The 21,111-nt window shown below is 44.4% G+C and overlaps 1 protein-coding gene across 1 annotated transcript in view; it reads left to right on the plus strand.

Annotated features, from left to right (window-relative positions):
• Nucleotides 1-21,111, plus strand: part of SNX7 (sorting nexin 7) — a 58,988-nt gene that overhangs the window by 35,718 nt on the left and 2,159 nt on the right. Inside the window, exon 8 of the mRNA XM_063136301.1 lies at nucleotides 2,194-2,346. Coding sequence (XP_062992371.1) covers nucleotides 2,194-2,346 — 153 coding nt within the window. The remainder of the gene's footprint in view (nucleotides 1-2,193; nucleotides 2,347-21,111) is intronic.

The raw sequence follows: 21,111 nt of genomic DNA on the forward strand, positions 1-21,111 counted from the left end.
TCTGACTGGCTCTTTCCTCTCTTTTCCTCTTCCCCCAAATCAGAAAGTACTCTTTGAACCTTGAAGAAATGAAACTTAACTGGAAAAATGAAACGCTCTCCCAACAGAATAACCCCAGGCTTCTAAGGCCTGACCGTTTTACTTTGCCTCTGCAGGCCTCAAACCTTCACACTACCTAATGAGGTTGTGGCAACAGTGAAATTCAAAGATGGGTCTTCCCAATTCATAGGTCAATCACTACCATACACCACAGACTCTTTGGGAATAATGGAGAAGTGATTTGGAGCCGATTACATGCCTTGCTGTACGGAATAACATTTGGCTCTGTTTAGCAACCTTACCCTCCCCTCGCTTACACATTCCTCTCATAGGTCTTAATGAGCTCTACACAACTGTCCACTTGAGCTCGCCTTTGAAAACAGATAGCTAAAAATTGCGTTGACAGTGAGTGGCATGAACTTGAATGTAATGTGAAGAGTATTTGCACCAGAGAAATGGAATCACAAACATGCCATTAGCACTGAGAAAAGGCTACGGCGTGTGGTGTTTAAATGGGACATCAATTCGTTCCTGTAGAGAGCTCAACTGTGACGCTTAAGAAACAGGAGTAGAGCAGGGCTAAGAATGTTTTTTCCAGTCCTCATCATATCTGCTTTAAGACTGAAAATAGACCTGTTTAGAGAAGTTGTATAATAAATACAATAGCTTTCAAGCTGAAGCCTACCATGAACAGTCTCCGTTTTTCGTTTATAAATCAACTCCTTTTATAACAGGTCTAGAGGTGTGATATAAGTCAGTAGAGCGACCTGGTGCCCCGTTCTAGACTACAATTCCTGTAATCCATTATAACTGGCCATGCTGGCTGTGGTTTATTGGAGTTGTAATCCAACACATCTGGAGGGCATGCAAATGTATGGTGCCACCACACTTGGAATACTGTGTACAGTTCTGGTCACCATACCTAAAAAAAGATACGGTAGAGTTGGGAAAAGGGCAACTAAAACGATCAAGGGGCTGAAGCATCTCCCCTATGAGGGAAGGTTACAACAGTTGGGATTGTTCAGCTTGGAAAAAAAGATGCTGAGGGGAGACATGATAGAGGTGTGCAAAATTATGCATGGTGTGGAGAATGTGGATAAGGAAACATTTCTCTCTCTCTCCCATAATACTAGAAGCCAAGGCCATCCCATGAAGCTTATTGGTGGGAGATTCAGGAAAGATAAAAGGGAGTACTTCTTCACATAGCACATAGAGTATGGAATTCGCTACCACAGAACATAGTGATGGCCACCAATTGGATGGCTTTAAAATGGGATTAGATAAACTCCTGAATGAGAAGACTGTCAATGTCTGCTAGTCCTGATAGCTATATGCTACCTCCGGTATCAGAGGCAGTAAGCCTATGTACACCAGTTGCTGGGGAACATGGGTGGAAGCCTGACTGTGACTCCCAGCTCAATAGCTGGTTGGCCACTGTGTGAACAGAGTGCTGGACTCGATGGACCCTTGGTCTGATGCAGCACAGCTCTTCTTATGTTCTCATAACTGTACCTAGGCTACCCTTGCAGTAGAGTGTTGGATTTGGGCCCCCTCCAAGGATAAGAAGGGTTATAGAGCACATGCTTTTTATACAAATGTTCCCAGGTTCAATCCTGGCACCTCTGAACAGGGCTAGGAAAGATTCCTGTGTGAAACCCTAGAGACTTGCTGCCTTTCAGTACAGACCAGGAGTGGACACTGCAGATGTTTTGGCCTACAACTTTCATCATCCCTAGTCAGGATAGCCAGTGGTGTGGGCTGATGGGAGTTGTAGACCAAAACATCTGGAGTTGCCCACTCCTTGTCTACACTGACAGGCAGCAGCTCTCTAGGGTTTCACACAGGAATCTCTCCTAGCCCTGTTCAGAGGAGCCAGGATTGAACCTGGGAACTTTTGCATAAAAAGCATTATTTATTTATTGCATTTCTATACCACCCAATAGCGAAAGCTCTCTGGGCAGTTCACGAAAGCATGCGCTTTACAACCCTTCCTATCCTTGGAGGGGGGCCAGGATCATGCTGTATATGAAAAACATAAAATAAAGTTGTAGCCACCAACCATCCATTGTTTGCTAACACAGTTCCATTACCGTTTTCTTGATAAGCAATATGAGCCCTCCGCTTCCTTAATCTGAGTATTATTGTTTTCCCAAGGCATCTGAAGACATAGGAAAACTTGAAGACAAAGTAGAGTGTGCCAATAATGCTTTGCAGGCTGATTGGGATAGGTGGAAGCAAAGCATGCGTCTGGATATGAAGTTGGCATTTAGCGACATGGCAGAAAATAATATCCACTATTATGAACAGGTAAAACACATTTCATACATAAAAAAAGTTGTGTGCAGTTGTGCATTTTATTTTATTTATTGCATTTATATCCCACCCTTTTTCCTCCAAGGAACCCAAGGTGGTGTACGTAATCCTCTCCATTTTATCCTCACAACAACAACCCTGTGAGGTAGGCTGGACTGAGAGGCTGTGACTGGCCCAAAGTCACCCAATGGGTTTCCATGGCCAAGTGGGGACTAGAACCCGGATCTCCTGACTCCCAGTCCAACACCTTAGCCACTACACCACATTGGCATTTTGCTTATAAAAGTAATAATCTAATATTTAGGGTGAGCGAGAGATGTGTTTAGAAGTGTAAATGCTGCTTTCTTTTCCAATATATTTGATTTGAATTACCTACTGTACACTCAAACTGTTTCAGAGTTCACTATCAACAGAGGGCAGTCTTGTTTTACAAAGCACAAGAATGTAGGCATATACTTTTTTTTGCTTCAGGATTGCTGCAAGTGTATCAGCAGGAGAGCTTTTGCTTCCTGGGCTGTGTAAATATAGGATTACCAGATTTGATCAGCAGATCGATCACCTAGAGCAGTGGTTCCCAAACCTTTTCAGGTCACCGCCCCCTCGGTTCCACGAACTCGTGCCCAGCGCCCCCCACCCTACACTATAAAAATCATTATTCAGAATAGCGGTTTTCATTGACCCACTAAGGAAGATAATAACAATAAAATTCAAAACAGTAACAATTAATTGAATATTTATGCAAAATCCAAAGCACCCGCCGCAGGCTTGCCTAGGGAGGGAGGGAAAAGAGAGTGAATGCCTCTGTTTTGCAACCAGCGTGGCGGGGCACACCAGGCAGGGTATGTCTCTTCATTAGCGTTTTGGTGCTTTTGAAACATTACAATTCACCATTAAAAGGACTCGTCTTAAACTGTATTAATACATGTGTGGATTCTTCCCCTATATGGCTTGGGACTAAACTACCTTCTCCCATAAAAATGTCCTTGGGTTTTTAGACTTTCTGGAGAGGCACTTCTCAGAAAAGACCACCTCAAATGCCCCCCTGCCGCCCCTTTGCGTCTTAGCGCGCCCCCCCCCACTGCCCCCTTGCCTCTTAACGCCCCCCTATGCAATCCCATCGCCCCCAAGGGGGCAGTACCACCCACTTTGGGAACCACTGACCTAGAGCTTCAGGTGTTTAATCAGTGTGGCAAATTTTAATCAGTCGAGACTGATTAAAGGCAGAGTGCAGATTCAAGAGAGTTGCCATCTGTTTTTATTGGCCATCCTGCTGCTGCTGCTGCTGCGCTTTAAACAGCAGCCGAATATGCAGAAATGAAGCTGATAAAACTTTTCCTGAGACTTTTCTCCATTCTTCATTTATTATTATTCATTTGTTTTCTCCATTATTTATTATTATTATTATTTATCACACTAGTTTGCTTTCCTTAATGCTATTTTGGCTCTTGTGAGTCAGTGGCTGTATTTGCACAGAAAGATAAGCAAGGATTCTGGAGAATCCTGGCTTATTGTGAGCAAGTTACTAGAGCAAGTGGCCCATCTGTTTCTGCCTTGTTCCTCCACACTAGTGAAAACCAACCAGACACCGGAAGTTTCATGTGTTGTCTGAACTGAGGGTCCTGGCTTGTTGCCAGAATTAATTTTTTTTACAGTTTTGTTCTTGCTGTTTGAATCCTGGCTTGTTTTGGATCAACAAGCCAGGTTCTGTGGTTCAGACGACATGCTAAGCTTTCCGTTTCTGATTTATTTAGCAGTTCTAGCTGGGAGAAGCAAAATAGGACCAAGCTGAAACCTGGCTTATTGATTTGTGCAAATGCAGCAAGTGTACTATGGAATGAAAAAGAAAATATAAAAGATAATATTTTGTCTAACAATGATCATCTTCAGTGGTTGATTTCTTCTTGTTGTAAAATCTAAGTAACGATGGCACTTCCTAAGAATCTGATCCACTAAAAACATACACGTGGTACCTCCTTGCCGTATTTGAACTTTTTTCTTTTTTCTTTTTTAGCCAAACGTGAAATCCTAAAGCTAAATAGGTTTAGCTGGTTTTCTTTATAAATTTAATTAATTAAAGGAACCAAGAACAAATGAAGCTTTCATACAAAGGAAAACCCATTTTCCCCTTAAATCTTTTCTTATTGAAAAGGTACCTACGCCTGTTTAGACTGAAAAAATTCCTGCAATCTACAGCATTCCAGTTTTAAGACTTTTTTCTGTCTGAAGAGGCATCGGATTGTGCCCTTTCTGTATTTTGTGACTGAATAGAGCTTATTCGTTTATTTCTTTTTTAAGTAATAGTCTCCATACCTTGTAATATATATTTATTTTCATCTGACCTCTGGAAGAAGAAGAAGAAGAAGAAGAAGAAGAAGAAGAAGAAGAAGAAGAAGAAGAAGATATTTAATTGTTACCCCGCTTCTCCCTCTGGATCGAGGCGGGGTACAACACTAATAAAAACACCATAAAATCCATACAACTAATTCAAACATTTAAAACCAGTGCATCATTAAAAGCAGCACACCATTAAAAAAGGCATCTTATTAAAGTGTTCTGTATGTGCAGATCATTTTGGCAGAATGTCATTGGAAAGGCAGAGCTCTTGATAACCAGGGCTGCTTAATTAGTCTGAAAGAGGGTACGGGGGCATTGACAGTCTGCTGTTCTAGATCAAGATCAAAACTTTGCCTGACATTAGGAAGATTTCCTGCTTCTTGTCATTTCCTCAGCTTTTTCTATCCTCACGTGACGTCTGAATTTTGCATCAGTTCCATGCCTCAAAGCTAGTCGTCATACGGATGTTGCACTCTAAAAATATCAGACTGTTTGCAGACTAGTCTTGAGACCATTTTTCTTTTATTTATAGATGAAAAAGAAAGGATTTGCAAATAGGGATGCTGGAGAAATACTCAACAGAGTTAAAGCGGCAGTGGACTGGCTCTCCCTGCCAGCGTTGGCACTGGCTGGGAGGGCGGGAGGGTTCTGCACGGCTTGCAGATTTTGTCTACATTTTCTCCTTTAAAAATGGCAAGTTAACATAAATTGCGTAAGCTGCAATTTATGCATAACTAAGCACTTTACAGCTCCAATTTGCATAAAATATGTGAAGTACGGCCACAGTTTGTGTAAAAAAATACAGTACGGCCACAATTTATGTAAAATAATACAGCCTTAATTTGCACAAGATTTGCAAATTGCTTACACAATTTACGTATCTTGCCCTTTTAAAAAAAGGTTTACGTTTTCGAGCTCACCGTCACTCACCTGCCACTCCTTCGGAGGAGGGATCCCTTTGGAGTGCATTTTGTTGTTGCCCTCCTCCTCCTGTTCTGTGCAAGAACAACCTCCGAATTCAGAAAAGTAATCACAGTCATGATACTTTAGAATTAATACAGCACGTTTGCTAAGCTCCTGAACTTTGTGTGTTTGTAAATCCACCCACAAACCAAGGCGAGAACATCATAAGCCCTGAAATTCTTCTGTGGCTTGCATCAAAAACCACACCTAGCTTCCCCATCACTAGCTCCTCTTGGCAGGGACCCCACTATTAGCCAGTGTGTCAGGGCAAGGGAGAGGAGAGAGAGCCCCCATCCTTCCCTGCTCTTGCAGGATGCCCTAGCTGCCAGAGGAAGGGAGAAGTGACTTTTTGCCAGGGAGGAGGGTGCTGGCAAGGAAATTGGTAGGATGGCAGTTTTTCATGCCCTTGAATCATAGACTCATAGAATAGCAGAGTTGGAAGGGGCCTACAGGGCTGTCGAGTCCAACCTCCTGCTCAATGCAGGAATCCACCCTAAAGCATCCTTGACAGATGGTTGTCCAGCTTCCTCTTGAAAGCCTCTAGTGTGGGAGGGACCACAACCTCCCTAGGTAACTGGTTTCATTGTCATACTGCTCTAACAGTCAGGAAGTTTTTCCTGATGTCCAGCCGGAATTGGGCTTCCTGTAACTTGAGCTCATCATTCCGTGTCCTGCAGTCGAGAAGAGATCCCGGCCCTCTCCTGTGTGACAACCTTTTAAGTATTTGAAGAGTGCTATCATGTCTCCCCTCAATCTTCTCTTCTCCAGGCTAAACATGCCCAGTACTTTCAGTCTCTCTTCATAGGGCTTTGTTTCCTTGGATTGGCTCAGGAAACTTTTCTATGGTTCCCCAATTATTTTTTCCAGGAAATATTGAAATGCTCCTGAATGATTCTGAGGGGAGCCTCAGTTGGATTGCCCATCTCTACATCATCTACACATTATCAGTAATTCTTCAACAGCCTTTTAATGTAGATTATTATTATTATTATTATTATTATTATTATTATTATTGTTGTTGTTGAGTGCAAAAACTGTCCCTTGTCTACAGAAGCCTAATGAGTTCACTTACGTTAAGATTTGAACCACTGATTTCCTGGCTCATAATTCATTCTAGCTCCAGGGTGGGGAAACTGTGGCCCTCTAGAATTATTGGACTCTGACAACCATCTCCTTCTCTCATAATACTAGAACCCCGGCTCTTCGATGAAGCTGAATGGTGGCACATTCAGGGCAGACAAAATGAAGCAGTTCTTCATGCAGCGCATAGTTAAACTATGGAATTTACTGCCACAAGATGTAGTGATGGCCACTGCTTGGACGGCATTAAAAGGGGGGTTGGACAAGTTCATGGAGCATAAGGCTATCAATGACAGCTAGTCCTGGTACCTGTATGCTACTTCCACCATGAACACCAGTTCCTGGGAACATGAGTGGGATGATACTGTTGCACTCATGTTCTGCTTGCAGGCTTCCCATGGGCAGCTGATTGGCCACTGTGTGAAAATAATGCTAGACTAGATAGGCCTTTGATCTGATTCAATGTGGCTCTTCTTATGTTCTTACATTGTTATTGGAACCAAACAGCAGACTCGTTTAATTGTTCTGGCTGTTGAAATGTTGGGTGTTCCCAGCACTCAGTACAACCCCCTCAGGTGTATGAAGGGACAAGGTATCCTCTTGCTTCATTTTTTAGTTACTGTGGACTAGACGGTGATAAAAGTATCGCAGACTCTTTATCAAGCCATGCAGATATTTCTAAAATGTCATTTCTCTTTTCTTAAGACTGGGGTAAAGACGTGACCTTCGAGTTGTTCACATCCTTTCTTAGGTACTTTTGCCTGCGGATTTTTGCTGTCAATCTGTCGAGCCCCATTTAGCTAGTATGTAAGAACAGGTTTTATCCTCCTTAAGCCAGATTAATGCTGTCACTATGTGAAGTGTACCTATGAATTGATCTCCACTGAGCAGAATGGTTTAAAATGAGCTGCCTGTAGGTTTTTGTATTGTTACTGGTAGCTAAGATTTATTTCTGCCCTGCACCAGTGGAATCCCCTTCTGGGTGCTGTTTTAATTATGTCATTCAAAATTTGTATCAAGAACCCTAGCAAAACAGTGCCATTGCCATCCTGTTGAATTGTGTGGCAAAAGACCCATGGGTTTGAATTAGGACTGTCAGTCAATTAAGAAATTTTACGTTTTTTACAATGCAATCCTATGCAGGATTGAGACTTACTCCAGGTATGTGTGCTGAAATTTTGTCTGGGCAACAGCAGTCTTTGCAGTGTCTGGCCCCAGCTTCTGGCTTGTGATTTGGTCCCTAGCTTCTGATTTCTTCTTCTGTCTAGCCCTCCTTCCCCAGTTTGGTGCCCTCCAGATTAATTCCCATCATCCCCAGCCATCATGTCAACTTAGCATTTCGCATTAGAGATGCCACTGATGTGAAATGCCGAGCTCACTCCCCAGAAACAAACTTTGGGACTTGTAACACCACCCTTAAACCCAGGGGAGAGCATCGTAAGCCTTGAAATTCATCCATGGCTCAGCTCATAACCCATGCCTGGGAAGAATTCCTGGCTTCGCCATCACCAACTGCCCACGCTCTGGCATGCTGTTAGTCAGTGAAACAGGACTACAGAGAGGGGGAAGAACCCCCTTCCTTTTCTGGTCTTGCAGGTCGCCATAGCTGCCAGGGGAAGGGAAGGTTGCAGGGCGTGGGTGCTAGCCAGGGGCATGGCTACCCCAGTGTTTATGCCGGGGATCATCCCTGTGCGTCCCATGACACACAGGGGATCTCGGGAGCAGGGAGGCATGATCCCTCCATTTCCCCAGGATATCTGGGAACACTTTTAGCCTGATTCTTCCCGCAGTCTCTGGATCATCCCAAGACCGCAGGAGGTATGTGGGCGATCGCCCTGGCTTCGTCCTACCTCCTTGCAAGTAAACGTGAGGAAGCAAAGGGCACAGGGCACAGGGGTCTTCAGGTGCTCTGTGCCCATCAAGGGTAGGGAGCAGGTGTTTGTTTGTTTTTACTTAAAGTTTTGTTGGAGCGCAAGTGCGCTCATCTCTGTTGAAAAAACGAAAAAAGAAAATGGCAGGCGCGGCATCCCTCCTTCCTCCTGGGATGTTGCATGCGTGTGTGGAGAAAGGAGGGGGATCTCGCGAGCAGAATATTGTGAGATCCGCCCCCCTCCCTCCCTCGGTGTAGACATGCCCCAGGAGATAGGGTGACAGATTTTTAAACCTTTGCATTGGCTAAGGAAACTTTTCTGTGGTTCCCCAATTATTTTTTCACAGGGAATTTTGGAACTTTGAATGATTCTAAGAGCTTTAGTTGGCTTTGCTCATTTCTATTTCACAAACGCATCATCTACAATAGCCTTCTATTGTTGGCTATCATCATCATCATCATCATCATCATTAGACATGAATGTTCCACAGAAGAGGTAATTTCAGAAATGACAAAAAAGGTGTTCAACACTTCTGTGTTGCTTTATCTGACAGAGGTACCAAAACAACATTGCTTTAACCAGTGTCTTCATTTATTTCCTGGTGCAGCTAATTTGGCAAACTGTAAATTTATATTCAAGGAATGATATTCTTCGGATTTAAAAAAATACTTGAACTCAAGGGTTGTTATGGCTGCGTTATGGTAGCAAGAACCTCACTAATCTACTTGCATGAACAAAAATCGCCACCGAGGGATCACATCGGGAAGTTTTTAAAAGCCAATTGTTACTTCTTTTTGCTCTCAAATCCACAGTGAATCAGTGCTAGGCAGAGGTAGAGTGAAAGACTAGATCAGTCTTCCATAATTTGGGCCCTCCAGAAGTTTTGGACTACAGCTCCCAGGATTCCTGAGCATTGGGATGATGATGATGATGATGATGATAGTGACCATCATCTACATTAGCCTGTGTAGACACTCTATGGCCTTAGCTAGACCGGGCTTTATCCCAGGGCAAACCCCATGAACGTCCCTGTACGTCCACATAATGCACAGGGGATCCCGGGATCAGGTCCCAAGCCGGGAGTCGCGCACGGGGCGCAGGGTGGGGGAAGCGGGAAAAGTAATTAAAATTTTAAAAAAATCTTACCGCACAAGCATTTTTGCGCTCCTTCCTCTTTAAAAAAAATGGCGGGCGCAACACCTCTCCTCCTGAGGTCGTCGTGCCTCACGTGTAAATGGAGGAGGGATGTCGCGTTAATCACAATGCAAGATCTTCCCTCCTCTGTCGTGGGATAGAAGGTAGGTCTAGCTAAGGCCTATGAGACAGTACTTTCAAAACTCTTTAGGTGCTCTTTTTAGTAAAACAAAATTTCATTCGCATTTTGGTATGCATTTCTCCTAATGGATGTATTTTTGTACACATGTTTTGTCCAGAGAGCTGCACCTCAAAATAGGGAGAAGTGCGAAAACTGATGGATAATTGCATTCCCTTCTGTGTATTAATTAAGTCCATTTGTGATAAAAACTGAACCAAATAAATTTTCCCTGATCCCCAAATTAGTCTGCTACGTCACCTGCTCCCCCATAACAGGAGTCAGTGGGAAGAACCACTAATCTACTAAGGCTTTGCAGGGCCAAGGGGGCGGGTGCACTCATGGGAGTTGTTATCTTCCTGTAGGCTGACTGCTGCCTTGATAGAGAATAGAGCTCTTTCCCATAATGTAGAGTGACAACTGCAGTTTTATTATTGTTGGCATTGTTGGAAGTATAGACTTTCCCCCGTTTTGCATGAGTAAGCTTTTGTTTTAAAATGCTGCTCTGTCAAGCCATTCTTGTATGATCGTGTTTACATCTGAGTAAGCAGCTCAAGCCAAGCCAGCCCTTATCTGCATGATTCTTTAGTTAGATCCTTAGCAGCGCAGGCATTGTTTGGAAGAGATTGAAATCATGTCTTCTTACTTCAAATAATGCATTTGCAAAAGGGGGCCTGCCCTGAAGCCGGTTGCTGATGCGTGTTGGTAATGCGTATACATGGTTCAGCAGAAAATTTGCCACTCCCAGAGATAACTTTGGCCCACTGGCACAGTGAAAGAGGCACATAGGTAAGATTGCTTCATGACACCACAGTGATTTGCTCTGTGTAAATGAGCTACCTCAGGCGGAACATAAGAACATAGAACAGGCCAAAGGCATATCTACTCTGGCACTCTGTTCCCACAGTGGCCCCCCAAATACCTATGGCAAGTCCACAAGCAAGACATGAGCACCTTCGTACTACTGCCTCTGATACTGGAGGTAATATATAGCCATCACAACTAGTAGCCACTTAGGCCTTAGCTAGACAGGGCGAAATCCCGGGGCGATCCCCGGGATCGTTCCTGTGCGTTCACATGATGCACAGGGGATCCCGGGATCAGGGAGGGATCTCACCCTACCCTTTGAGCCCGTTTTTCTGTAGTCCCAGGTTGAGCCCAAGACCGCGGAATGTGTGGCCTGGCCTCACGGTTTGTCCCAGTTCCTCACGGTTCCTCACAAGGAGCCAGGACCCACACACGGGGTGCAGAGCTCCTCAGGAGCACTGCATCCCGTCGTGGGTGGGGTGGGGAGAGCGGGGGGAATTTGCTTTTAAAAAACCAAACCAAACCCTTACCTTTTGCGCGCAAACGCTTGTGTGCATCTTCCCCTTTAAGAAAAAAAACAAAATGGCGGGCGCGACGCCACTCCGTCTGAGGTCGTTGCACACCGCGTGTGAACAGAGGGGGAGATCTCATCCAGCTAGATCAGTAGGTCTAGCTAAGGCGTTATTCTCCTTGAATTTGCATAGTCCTCTTTGGGAGGCACCGCAGTTGGTGGCCAGCTCTACATCTTGTGGTAGCGAATTCCATAGTTTCAACTATTTATTTATTTATTACATATTTATACTGCCCAACAGCCTAAGTTCTCTGGGCTGTTTACAACTAAAACCATAAAATCCAGATTAAAACTTTAAAATCACACCAAACCAGAATAAATTTCAGTCCAGGGAAGGCTTGTTTAAAAAGAGATGTGTTTAGGAGGCGTTTAAAAGTTATTACATTTTCCGCAACTGTGTGCGGAGTGAAGAAGTGCTTCCTTTCGACACCTTCAGTCATGCATTCAGCTGCCAGTGACCCAAGTTTCATGTGATCCCATGCGCAGAAGTCAGGCGCTGTGCATGCATTGTGAACCATCCCTCGGAGGCTGTGTTCCAGGTGCCTGTTCTTGTCACTCCCCCCGCCCTCAAAAAAAGGGAAAGAAGAGAAACCCATAGTGGGAATTACAAAAACGTGGCCGCGCAAATGCAGCCTGCTTGGCAATCAGAAGAAGAGCATGCTGTTCTCAAAACAGCAGGTAACCGGCACAATTGTGTTTGTATCACAAGTCAGCAGGGCCTCTCCTAGGAGAAGAACAGATGAGTTTTATGCTGTCCTCCCTAACACTCCATACCTATAATGTTTAATTCATCATTTCAGAGGATAGCTTCATTAGCAATCACATCATCTTGCTGGAAGGGGTCTTACTACGTCCAGAGAGACTTGACAGTTTTAAGGCTAGATGAAATCAGACGAGCTTAAAAACACTTATCTGTATAGACTGTTCATTTCATGGGGAGATGATATCGTTGGACGAGGGTTCCAGCATGGGAGTTTGCACAGCAGGCACAGCTACTTGGGGGTGTGGGAATAAGCTTAAAATAAGGTGTTATACCCAAAGGCGGCTTTGTGGTAGCGGAAAGCGTTGCCGTTCATGTAAGGCAGGTCACCCAGGTTTGCCAGTGTTCCTTATCTTCTGTACCCCTCTGTGTCATATCCAGTACTGTTCCAGGTTCCCAGCCCTCAAGAGCAGCTTTCCAGAGGGCATGGGGGGGGGGTGCAGTAGCTAGGAGAGAGCAGTGAAAATTGGACACCCCACCATGTGCAAGCAGAAATGCTTTTCGCTTGGGCAAAGCCGGGCATCCCCTTTTACAGAGGTATGCTCTTCAACTACAAAGGAAAGGACCTTTTCAGCCACAGTGCCCCCATGATGGGTTACCCTCCTTAAAGAGGCTAGTCTAGCGCCTGGGCTGCATTCTTTTGGGCGCCACACAAATTATTTAACCAGGCATTTCAAATGCATTGTAAATCCCAGACCTGCTTTTAAGGAATGGCTGTATTGATTTATGATTGCTCTTTGTATTATGGCACATATTTTGCAAACCACACTGAAATCTTAGAAGAGTGCCTATACCAGGGGTGCAGAACCCCAGGCCTTTAAATGTCACAGTCTGGCCCTCCAGAGTCTCCCAAGAAAGCCAAGCCCCTCTTCCCCAGCCATCGATCATTTGGCGGTTTCCTCGCTTTTGTGCAGTCTCCCCCTCTCCCCCCCCCCCCCATTCCTCTCCTAAGGCTTAGTTAATGGCAGCAAGAGCTTTCGGCTAAAATAGGCTGGTATTTTAGTACTCTGTACAGCACCATGTACACTGATGGTGCTATATAAATAAATAAATAAATAATAATAATAATAATATTGGGGGCCCTGTTCCTTTTGCCTTCAGCCTCCTGAATGTGACTTTTGAGAGTGTCCGAAATGGAATTTGACCCTCAAGGTAAAACGGGTTCTGCACCCTGGCCTACACCCATATGAACCAGCCCAAGTATTAAGATCAGCTGCAGATGCCCCGCTTGTATGCCCACTAGTGGGAGTAGTTAGCTTGGTGGGCATGAGACACAGGGTCTTTTCAGTGGTGGCTCCATACTCCATCCCAAGAAGGTACAATGAACTCACTGCCTACTTTCCTTTAGGTTGGACCACCATTTTATTTTAGACTGCTTTTAATTACGAGGCTAGGTTGATGTTTCTGCTGCTGCTTGTTGATTTTCATGGTTATGTATAAGGATTGTTTATGGCTGGTGGCTGACCTGCTATTTTTAATTATTGGATCCAGTTTATTATGTTCATAGCCTGCCATTCACCAAAGGGTTAACTCATTTTTTCCTGTCACAACGACCCTTTGAGAAAACAGGCTGAGTGAAACTGAATGGCCCAATCCCACCTGGCAAGTCTTCATGGCTGAGCAGAGATCAGAATCTGGGGCCATGTCTACACCTATGGGTGTAGAGGGAGGGAGAGGGGAGGATCTCGCGATATGGTGATCGTGAGATCCTCCCCCTCAGTCTACATGAGGAAGAGGACGTTGCGCCTGCCATTTGGTTTTTGGTTTTTTTATTGAAAATGAGCGCAGGAGCGCCCAATCGCAAAAATAAGTGCTTAAAAAAACACTTCCCAGACCACAGGAAAAACCAGGATTAAAGGCTTGTGCCAATATCCCAGGGAAAAGGAGGGATCATCCCTCCCTGCTCCTGGTATCCTCTGTGCGTCATGTGGACTCACAGGGATGATCCCGGGGCGATCCCCGGGATATCCCGTCGTCTAGCCGTGCCCAAGGCCTCCCTCATTCAGCTCTACGCATAAGCTCTACGCTGGGCATGGGTTGGGAAGCGTTGCATCACAGGAGATATCCACTTGGTGCTCAAAGCCCTGGCGTGACCACATTTCATACAAGAAATGCAGTAGCAATGGGCACACCATGTGAGGAAAGTGAGGAATAGTAGTTTGAGCACTTGGAAATTTGATATGCTTGCCTCCTAAGTATAGCCCGGAGTGGAGGCGTGTGGAGGACTCGCTCACAACAAATGGATAACAGAAGTAGCATTTATTGCACAAAAAACCTGATTGTGTGCAAGAGTTATAAGATCCCTCATCTGAGCAAAATCCAAAGTAAATTGCTTTAAGTTGAGGGTGAATGTCAGTATGTATATGCAGGCAAAGGAGAGCCACCGTGTGGCCCCAATGGTCCATAATCGAAATACATGTTATTTATTTGTTTGTTCGTTTTTAAAAAAAGGCAATTTAAGGCCCAACATTGAAAAGAAGAGTTCAGAATTAGAACAAGGTGTCTGAAGCACAGGGCAGGAGGGGCGGAGCATCACCTATCCTTAAGGTTTACATGAAAAGCGTTGTTACATCTCTTTCATCTGGGCCTGCCTAAGAAAGCTATTCACCCGTGCCTCTTTCCTTCCCCTTCACTTGCCTGCTGGCTTCTTTCATCTGCTCCCTGGATTGCACTATGATTGCCCTATGCTAACATTTCAGACGTATAATAACAGTGAATTGTAGGTTTTACTGCTACTCCTATAAAATTATTCCTGTACTCTAAATGTAGGGAGGAAAGATTTCCCTGGGATTCCATAATGTCTTCCTACAGTGCCATCCTGTCAGTTCCTGCTGACTTCCATAGAAACACTGGAACCTGCCTCATACTGAGTCAGACCCTTGGTCCATCTATCCCAATACTGTTAACACTGATTGGCAGTGGCTCTCCACGGTTTCAGGCTGGAGGTATTCCTGCCTTACCTGAAGATGTTGAGGATGAAACCTGGGACCTTCTTTATGCAAAGCAGGTGCTGTACCAGTAAGCTAAGGCTCCTCCTCAACAACTTGAACCATCTTACCGTTAATATTTCACCGTAAAGAATATACTTATGGATAGCAGAGAAGAGGCATGCAGACATGGGGCCCTTTGCATGCATAAAGTATGGTCTGTACTGCTGAGCTATCGATCCAGCACTGCCGTAACTGGAAGACTGCAATGCAAACTGAATAACCAGGTCTGGTACACCTATTGTCCCTGGTGGCCATTTGGGGACGAGGTTGGTGATCAGCAGAAGTTGGTGGTCCCAGCTATACGTAGAGCAATTTCACTCGTCAGATGCACCGCATAAGATCAGTTAGGCCATGGCTAGACGAGGGGGTTGGTGTTGAGTTATGGCTTTTGAAGCTGTTTAGTTATGGCACAGACTGGGTTTCTGGCACATAACCTTTTGTGTTAAGTCTCTGTCTGGGCCCTACAGAGACGAGCAGAGATTACAGCGGTTCTCAGCCAAGTCAGCAAAGACGTGAATTAAGACAGAGATTTATGTAGGTTAAAATAAACCTTTTTTACTGGCAAATAAATATATAATTTAGTTATGGCAGTACAGATACAAATACTTACAAACGGTCAGTCAATACAGCTCACATGAGGGACATGGAAGTTATACAGGAACTTGAAAATACATTTACTTTTATAGACAACCTGTACAATGATGCAACTCCTTGCAACCCTTAATTGAAGACAATCAGTTAGACAATTATTCAATTATGACACTCAATGTCCAGGTGTAGAGTTGACCTTTAAGTTTCTGCTGAGTCTTCTGTTCCTCCAGATCCTCAGCAATTAACAAATCAATGGAAAACATAACCAGGATCCATTCCAGGATCCAACAGTTGGAGGGCGGCGATCTCGCAATTTTATGATTGTGAGATCATTGCCCTCGTCTTCACGTGGCGTGCGACATCGCGGCTGCCATTTTGGATTTTTTTTTAAGGGAAAGGAGCGCTCGAATGAAAGGTAAGATTATTTTTTTTAAAAAAAAAAAACCCACCTCGCCCCACACCCACCCCACTCCCGATGGGCACAGAGCTCCTGAGGAGCTCCATGTCCGGTTCCCGGCTCCTCGTGGTTACTCATGAGGAGACGGGACACCCAGCCACACGTTCCGCGGTCTCGGGATCATCCCGAGACCACGGGAAAAAAGGGTAGGGCGATATCATAGGCCAAGGGAGGGGTGATCCCTCCTTGCCCCCAGGATGCCCTGTGCGTCATGTGGACGCACAGGGATGATCCCAGGGCGATCACCGGGGTATCGCTTGGTCTAGCCGTGGCCTCAGTCCCAAAAAGAGCATGGTATGTAGACATGAGCGAAATACAAAGTGGCGTTGTTTAGAACGACAATGTTAAAATGGCTCATTTATCGCTGACAAAACAAGAGATTTTAAAATTAAAATCGCAGTGGCTCATCTTTGAAGCAACAGTACAGCGTAGCTTTTCGAAGCGATGATTTAAAACCTCTTTTACTTATGTAAGTTTTTCAGTTTTAAAGCTTATCCTCATTTATGTTACCAAACGTGTGTTCCCAAATTCCGATGCTTCTGTCGCTTATTTTGTTGTCTGAGATCTGAGCGCTGCTCCAGCTGACGAGATATATAATTAACCACACCAATACAAAAGTAGGTCTCTGTGCCTCGGGCTCTGGGCCTTTCTTCTCCAGAACATCAGCTGCAGAAGTGACATTGCTTTCAAGGCGTGCATTTCAGCTGCTCTGAAATTATTTTCTTCCAGTCCCTTAGCATGAAAAGGAAGAGGGTTGATTCCACATAAAGGATCATTAATGCAAAATAACCACAGTGAGTAAGATGTTAAGAGGAAATTTAATTTGGATTGAATTTGTAGTTTAGACTCTTATTACTCGTAAAACTGTTACGGGTCACGGCGAAAAGAGAACTACCCAGAAATGAAATGGCGGGAGCGTGCCTGAAATTGCACATCATATCCAAATGTGATTGCAAGTTACAACATACAAATTACACCATCAGTTTTAGGAGAGGGGCGGGGGGAACCTGGAAAGTGTTTCAATATTGCAGACAGCTGTGTGTTCAGTTCATTAGCAACTATGTTAATTACGGCATAATTCTGTCTGGAGCGTTCGCAACGACCATGAAGTATTTAAGAATGGGAAGTCATTTCTGATCCAGTGAAGTGAATATTGGATGTGCTGTGTTGAGCTGAGATCAATAAAGCATTCCCTTGGCTTATGGTGTGTGAGAGCACTGCAGCCTTCACTGCAGTTGTGGCAAGCTTAGAACTTCCCAGTCCATGGTCTCTCTTTAGGGCTAAGAGGTGTTGGAGACAATCATCAAACTGGGACACACACACACTCACACACACACACATGCGCTTTGTATCCTTGTTAGACAATCTGGAGTAGAAAGCACCCCATCTACTTCAGGTATTTAAGATCATTATCACATATTATTTTGCCCATAAGCTATACCACGAACACCCTGACATCACCAGCAGTAATACCATCTATGTACATTAAGCTCTAGAAAGAATAGGTTTGAAAGTACAGTCTAAAGATAGTCACAAGGGATAATGGAAGCACAGGTAAACAAGGATGCGAGATTAGACATAAAAGGGAAAAGACAGAGTGTAAGGAGCAACCTCTGTGCATTGAGTGGCCCTAGCGTGTGCCTTTGGATCCACAACTTTCAGGAGTGCAACTAACGGCACAATCCTATACATGTCTACTCAGAAGTAAGTCCCAATCAGTTCAAAGGGGCTTATGCCCAAGCAAGTGTGCAATCTTGTTAGACCAGTTCTTCGCCCTAGGGATGGGATCCAATTAGCCCCTAAGCACGACTCCGCACTTCAGCAACAGAGGGTTCAAAAGCGCTTTATTGATTATAATCAAGGTCTAGTCTCTTCAAGGCGAGCAGTCAGACAGAGAAGCAAGGAATTCAGTACAGCATTTGAAGCCTGCAAGGGGCAGTGCCTAGTAACAGCATGAACCAAGCAGAACGTAACACTGGAGCATAACGGTCTTTCTAATCTTCACTAAACAACCCCTTTGCTCCACTGTAAACTAACTTTTGTGCTGGAGCCGAGGCTCTTGTTTATGTCAGATAAGACAGACACAAGGAGACACCCGCGGGTACGTGACGCTTCGCTTGCTGCATAATGGCTGTTTCATAGTTTCCTTTTTAAAATGGAGTCACTTATGCTAACAATCTGAGATTGCAATCCTATACACCAGGAGTGGGCTGCATGCATCCCCAATGTGGTCCCCATCACCCCACAATTTGGGGAAACTCCCAAAATGTTGCTTTAAAAAAAAATGCAACCAAAATGGCATCCTGAGCTGATACAGGGTACCAAAGGGGTAAAAATTAGCTCTGTAGCAGTTATGGCTGCCATTTTGTTTTTATTTTTGTTTATATTTCATTTCCCAGTTTGGGCACCCACAAAGAGGGGTGAATCCAGTCTTGGTGGGTGGCAAAAATGCCCCCTTGAACCTCCCAAGTTGTCCACTCCTGCTATACATACTCACTTGGGAGTACCTCCTATTGAACACTAAGGAGATGTGGATAGGATCACAGTGCTGGCTGGAGTCCTAGGCCATAGCTAGACCTAAGGTTTATCCCTGGATCGTTCAGGGGTCAAACCTGTTCATCTAGGTGACACACAGGGGATCCAGTGCTCAGGCAGGGGCGAACCCTGGATGATCCCAGGATAAACCTTAGGTCTAGCTGTGGCCCTAGGGTCACCTGTTAAAAAAAGTAAGTGCCAGTGAACTCGGTAAGACTTACTTCCAAGTAAATATGCATAGGATTGGACTGCAAGGTTTGAATCCTAAGCATACTTCCTATTGAACTTAATGTGACTTACTTCTGGGTAAACCTTAAAGAGAGCATGTCTTTCTCACAGGGCACATCTCCCCGAGTGGGAATTACAGGGCTGTGCCCACAATGAGTGTTACTCTTCAGGCTATCTGAAAATCACAGGCACGGAGAATTTTCTAAAACTGTTGGGCACAATCCAGGAAATGTTAAGAACGTTGTTGTTGTTAAGGAAAATGATGAAAAGCAGTAGGACAGTTACTTACGTATTTATTATCACCATTATCATTTGCCTGTGCATAGTTCTTGTGCTGAGTGTCCAGCAAACATCCAGCAGCATTGCTCGGCTACTACATCGAGGCAATTTTATTGCCGGATAAATCCCATTTAATTCAGTGGGACTTGCTTCTGAATAAATGTATGTACGGTTTGGCGTTGGATGTATTCAGGAAGACCCTAAAAATTCATGCTGCTGCCTTGAACCAGCACTCAATTTATCCCTTTGCATAATCTCCATTGCTGTTGCATTGCATCAGGACAGGAAAAGATCTCTAGTGACCCCAAGGCACACAGGGCTTATTGCATCTATTTTTGCAGCTCAGTCATATACGTGTCTACTCAAAAACAAGCCCCATTGAGTTCAATTGGGACTATTCCCAGGTAAATGGGTATAGGATCGCATCCGTATTTAAACATTTGCTGCTTTCTGTTTTTGCCACCTTTGTGGAGGAAGTAAACTGGAAGAGGAAATAAACTGAACTGAATATAACTGGGGGAAATGGCTTTGTTCCTTTCTCTCTTGGAGTAGTTTAGTATGCACAGTTTCACTGCCTGAAGGCACAAGGTTATTCATCTTGGCATGGAAGAATTGACAAAACTCAGAGCTTTCTCTCTTTGAGGTCAATTTCACACATTACACATCAGCCAATCTGGGTTCCTCAGCAGCTGAGCCCAGACTCTGGAACTCCCAAGGGGGACTGGCTCACCCCTTCATTAATGACTTCCCAGAAGCAAATGAAGACCTCCCTCTTTTGGATGGCGTTTAGTGTGTAATTTTTAATTTACTGTTTTAATCGGCCTCTGTTTTTTTGAATACTTTATTTTGATTGCCGTTGCGTTATGGTTTTCTGCTGCTGTTTTTGTGCTTTATGTTGTGTCTGAAATTGGAAAGATACTTTTAATAGTTATGCTATTGACTTGCTGTAAGCTGCCTGGAACTTTTTGGAAATCAGGTGGAGACAAATCTTGATAAAATAGTTAAGAGCAGAGACACCACACTGACAACAAAAGTCCGCATAGTTAAAGCAATGGTATTCCCCGTAGTAACCTATGGCTGCGAGAGCTGGACCATAAGGAAGGCTGAGCGAAGGAAGGTAGATGCTTTTGAACTGTGGTGTTGGAGGAAAATTCTGAGAGTGCCTTGGACTGCAAGAAGATCAAACCAGTCCATACTCCAGGAAATAAAGCCAGACTGCTCACTTGAGGGAATGATACTAAAGGCAAAACTGAAGTACTTTGGCCACGTAATGAGAAGACAGGATACCCTGGAGAAGATGCTGATGCTAGGGAAAGTGGAAGGCAAAAGGAAGAGGGGCCGACCAAGGGCAAGATGGATGGATGATATTCTGGAGGTGACAGACTTGACCTTGGGGAAGCTGGGGGTGGCGAAAGCCGACAGAAAGCTCTGGCATGGGCTGGTCCATGAAGTCACGAAGAGTCGGAAACGACTGAACGAATAAACAACAACAAAAAAATGAATGTTTTAAAAGAAATAGAATGAAATAAAAAAAATACACACTTGAGAGGGAGCCACATAGGAGCACCATAATCTGTGTACCAGTATGATAATACATGAGTGTGTTTGCAACCACATCCAAGGCATTCACACTGTGAGCCTGTTCAGACAATATGCTAAGCCACAGTGGTTAAAGCATTTTGAGCTAAACATTATGGCTTAGCATGTTGTGTGAACCATTCCTAACCATGGTGGCTACATAACCACGGTTTAGATGTACTCACCTAACCATGGCTTAGCATGACATCTCAACAGGGCCTTTATCTTTCCAATGTGCTCTTAAAACATCATATGTGAAATGGTCCACAGTTAGGGTCTGTTTTTACACCACTTTCTGTAAGTGTATGACTAAAAGTCTCTTCCTACTTTCCCCAGAGAGGAAGCTTATACATTAGAGTCATTTCTTCTAACCTTGGCTCTGTGGAAGTTCATGAAGGAATAT

The sequence above is a fragment of the Elgaria multicarinata genome, chromosome 1 (assembly GCF_023053635.1).
Source record: "Elgaria multicarinata webbii isolate HBS135686 ecotype San Diego chromosome 1, rElgMul1.1.pri, whole genome shotgun sequence".
NCBI lineage: Eukaryota > Metazoa > Chordata > Lepidosauria > Squamata > Anguidae > Elgaria > Elgaria multicarinata.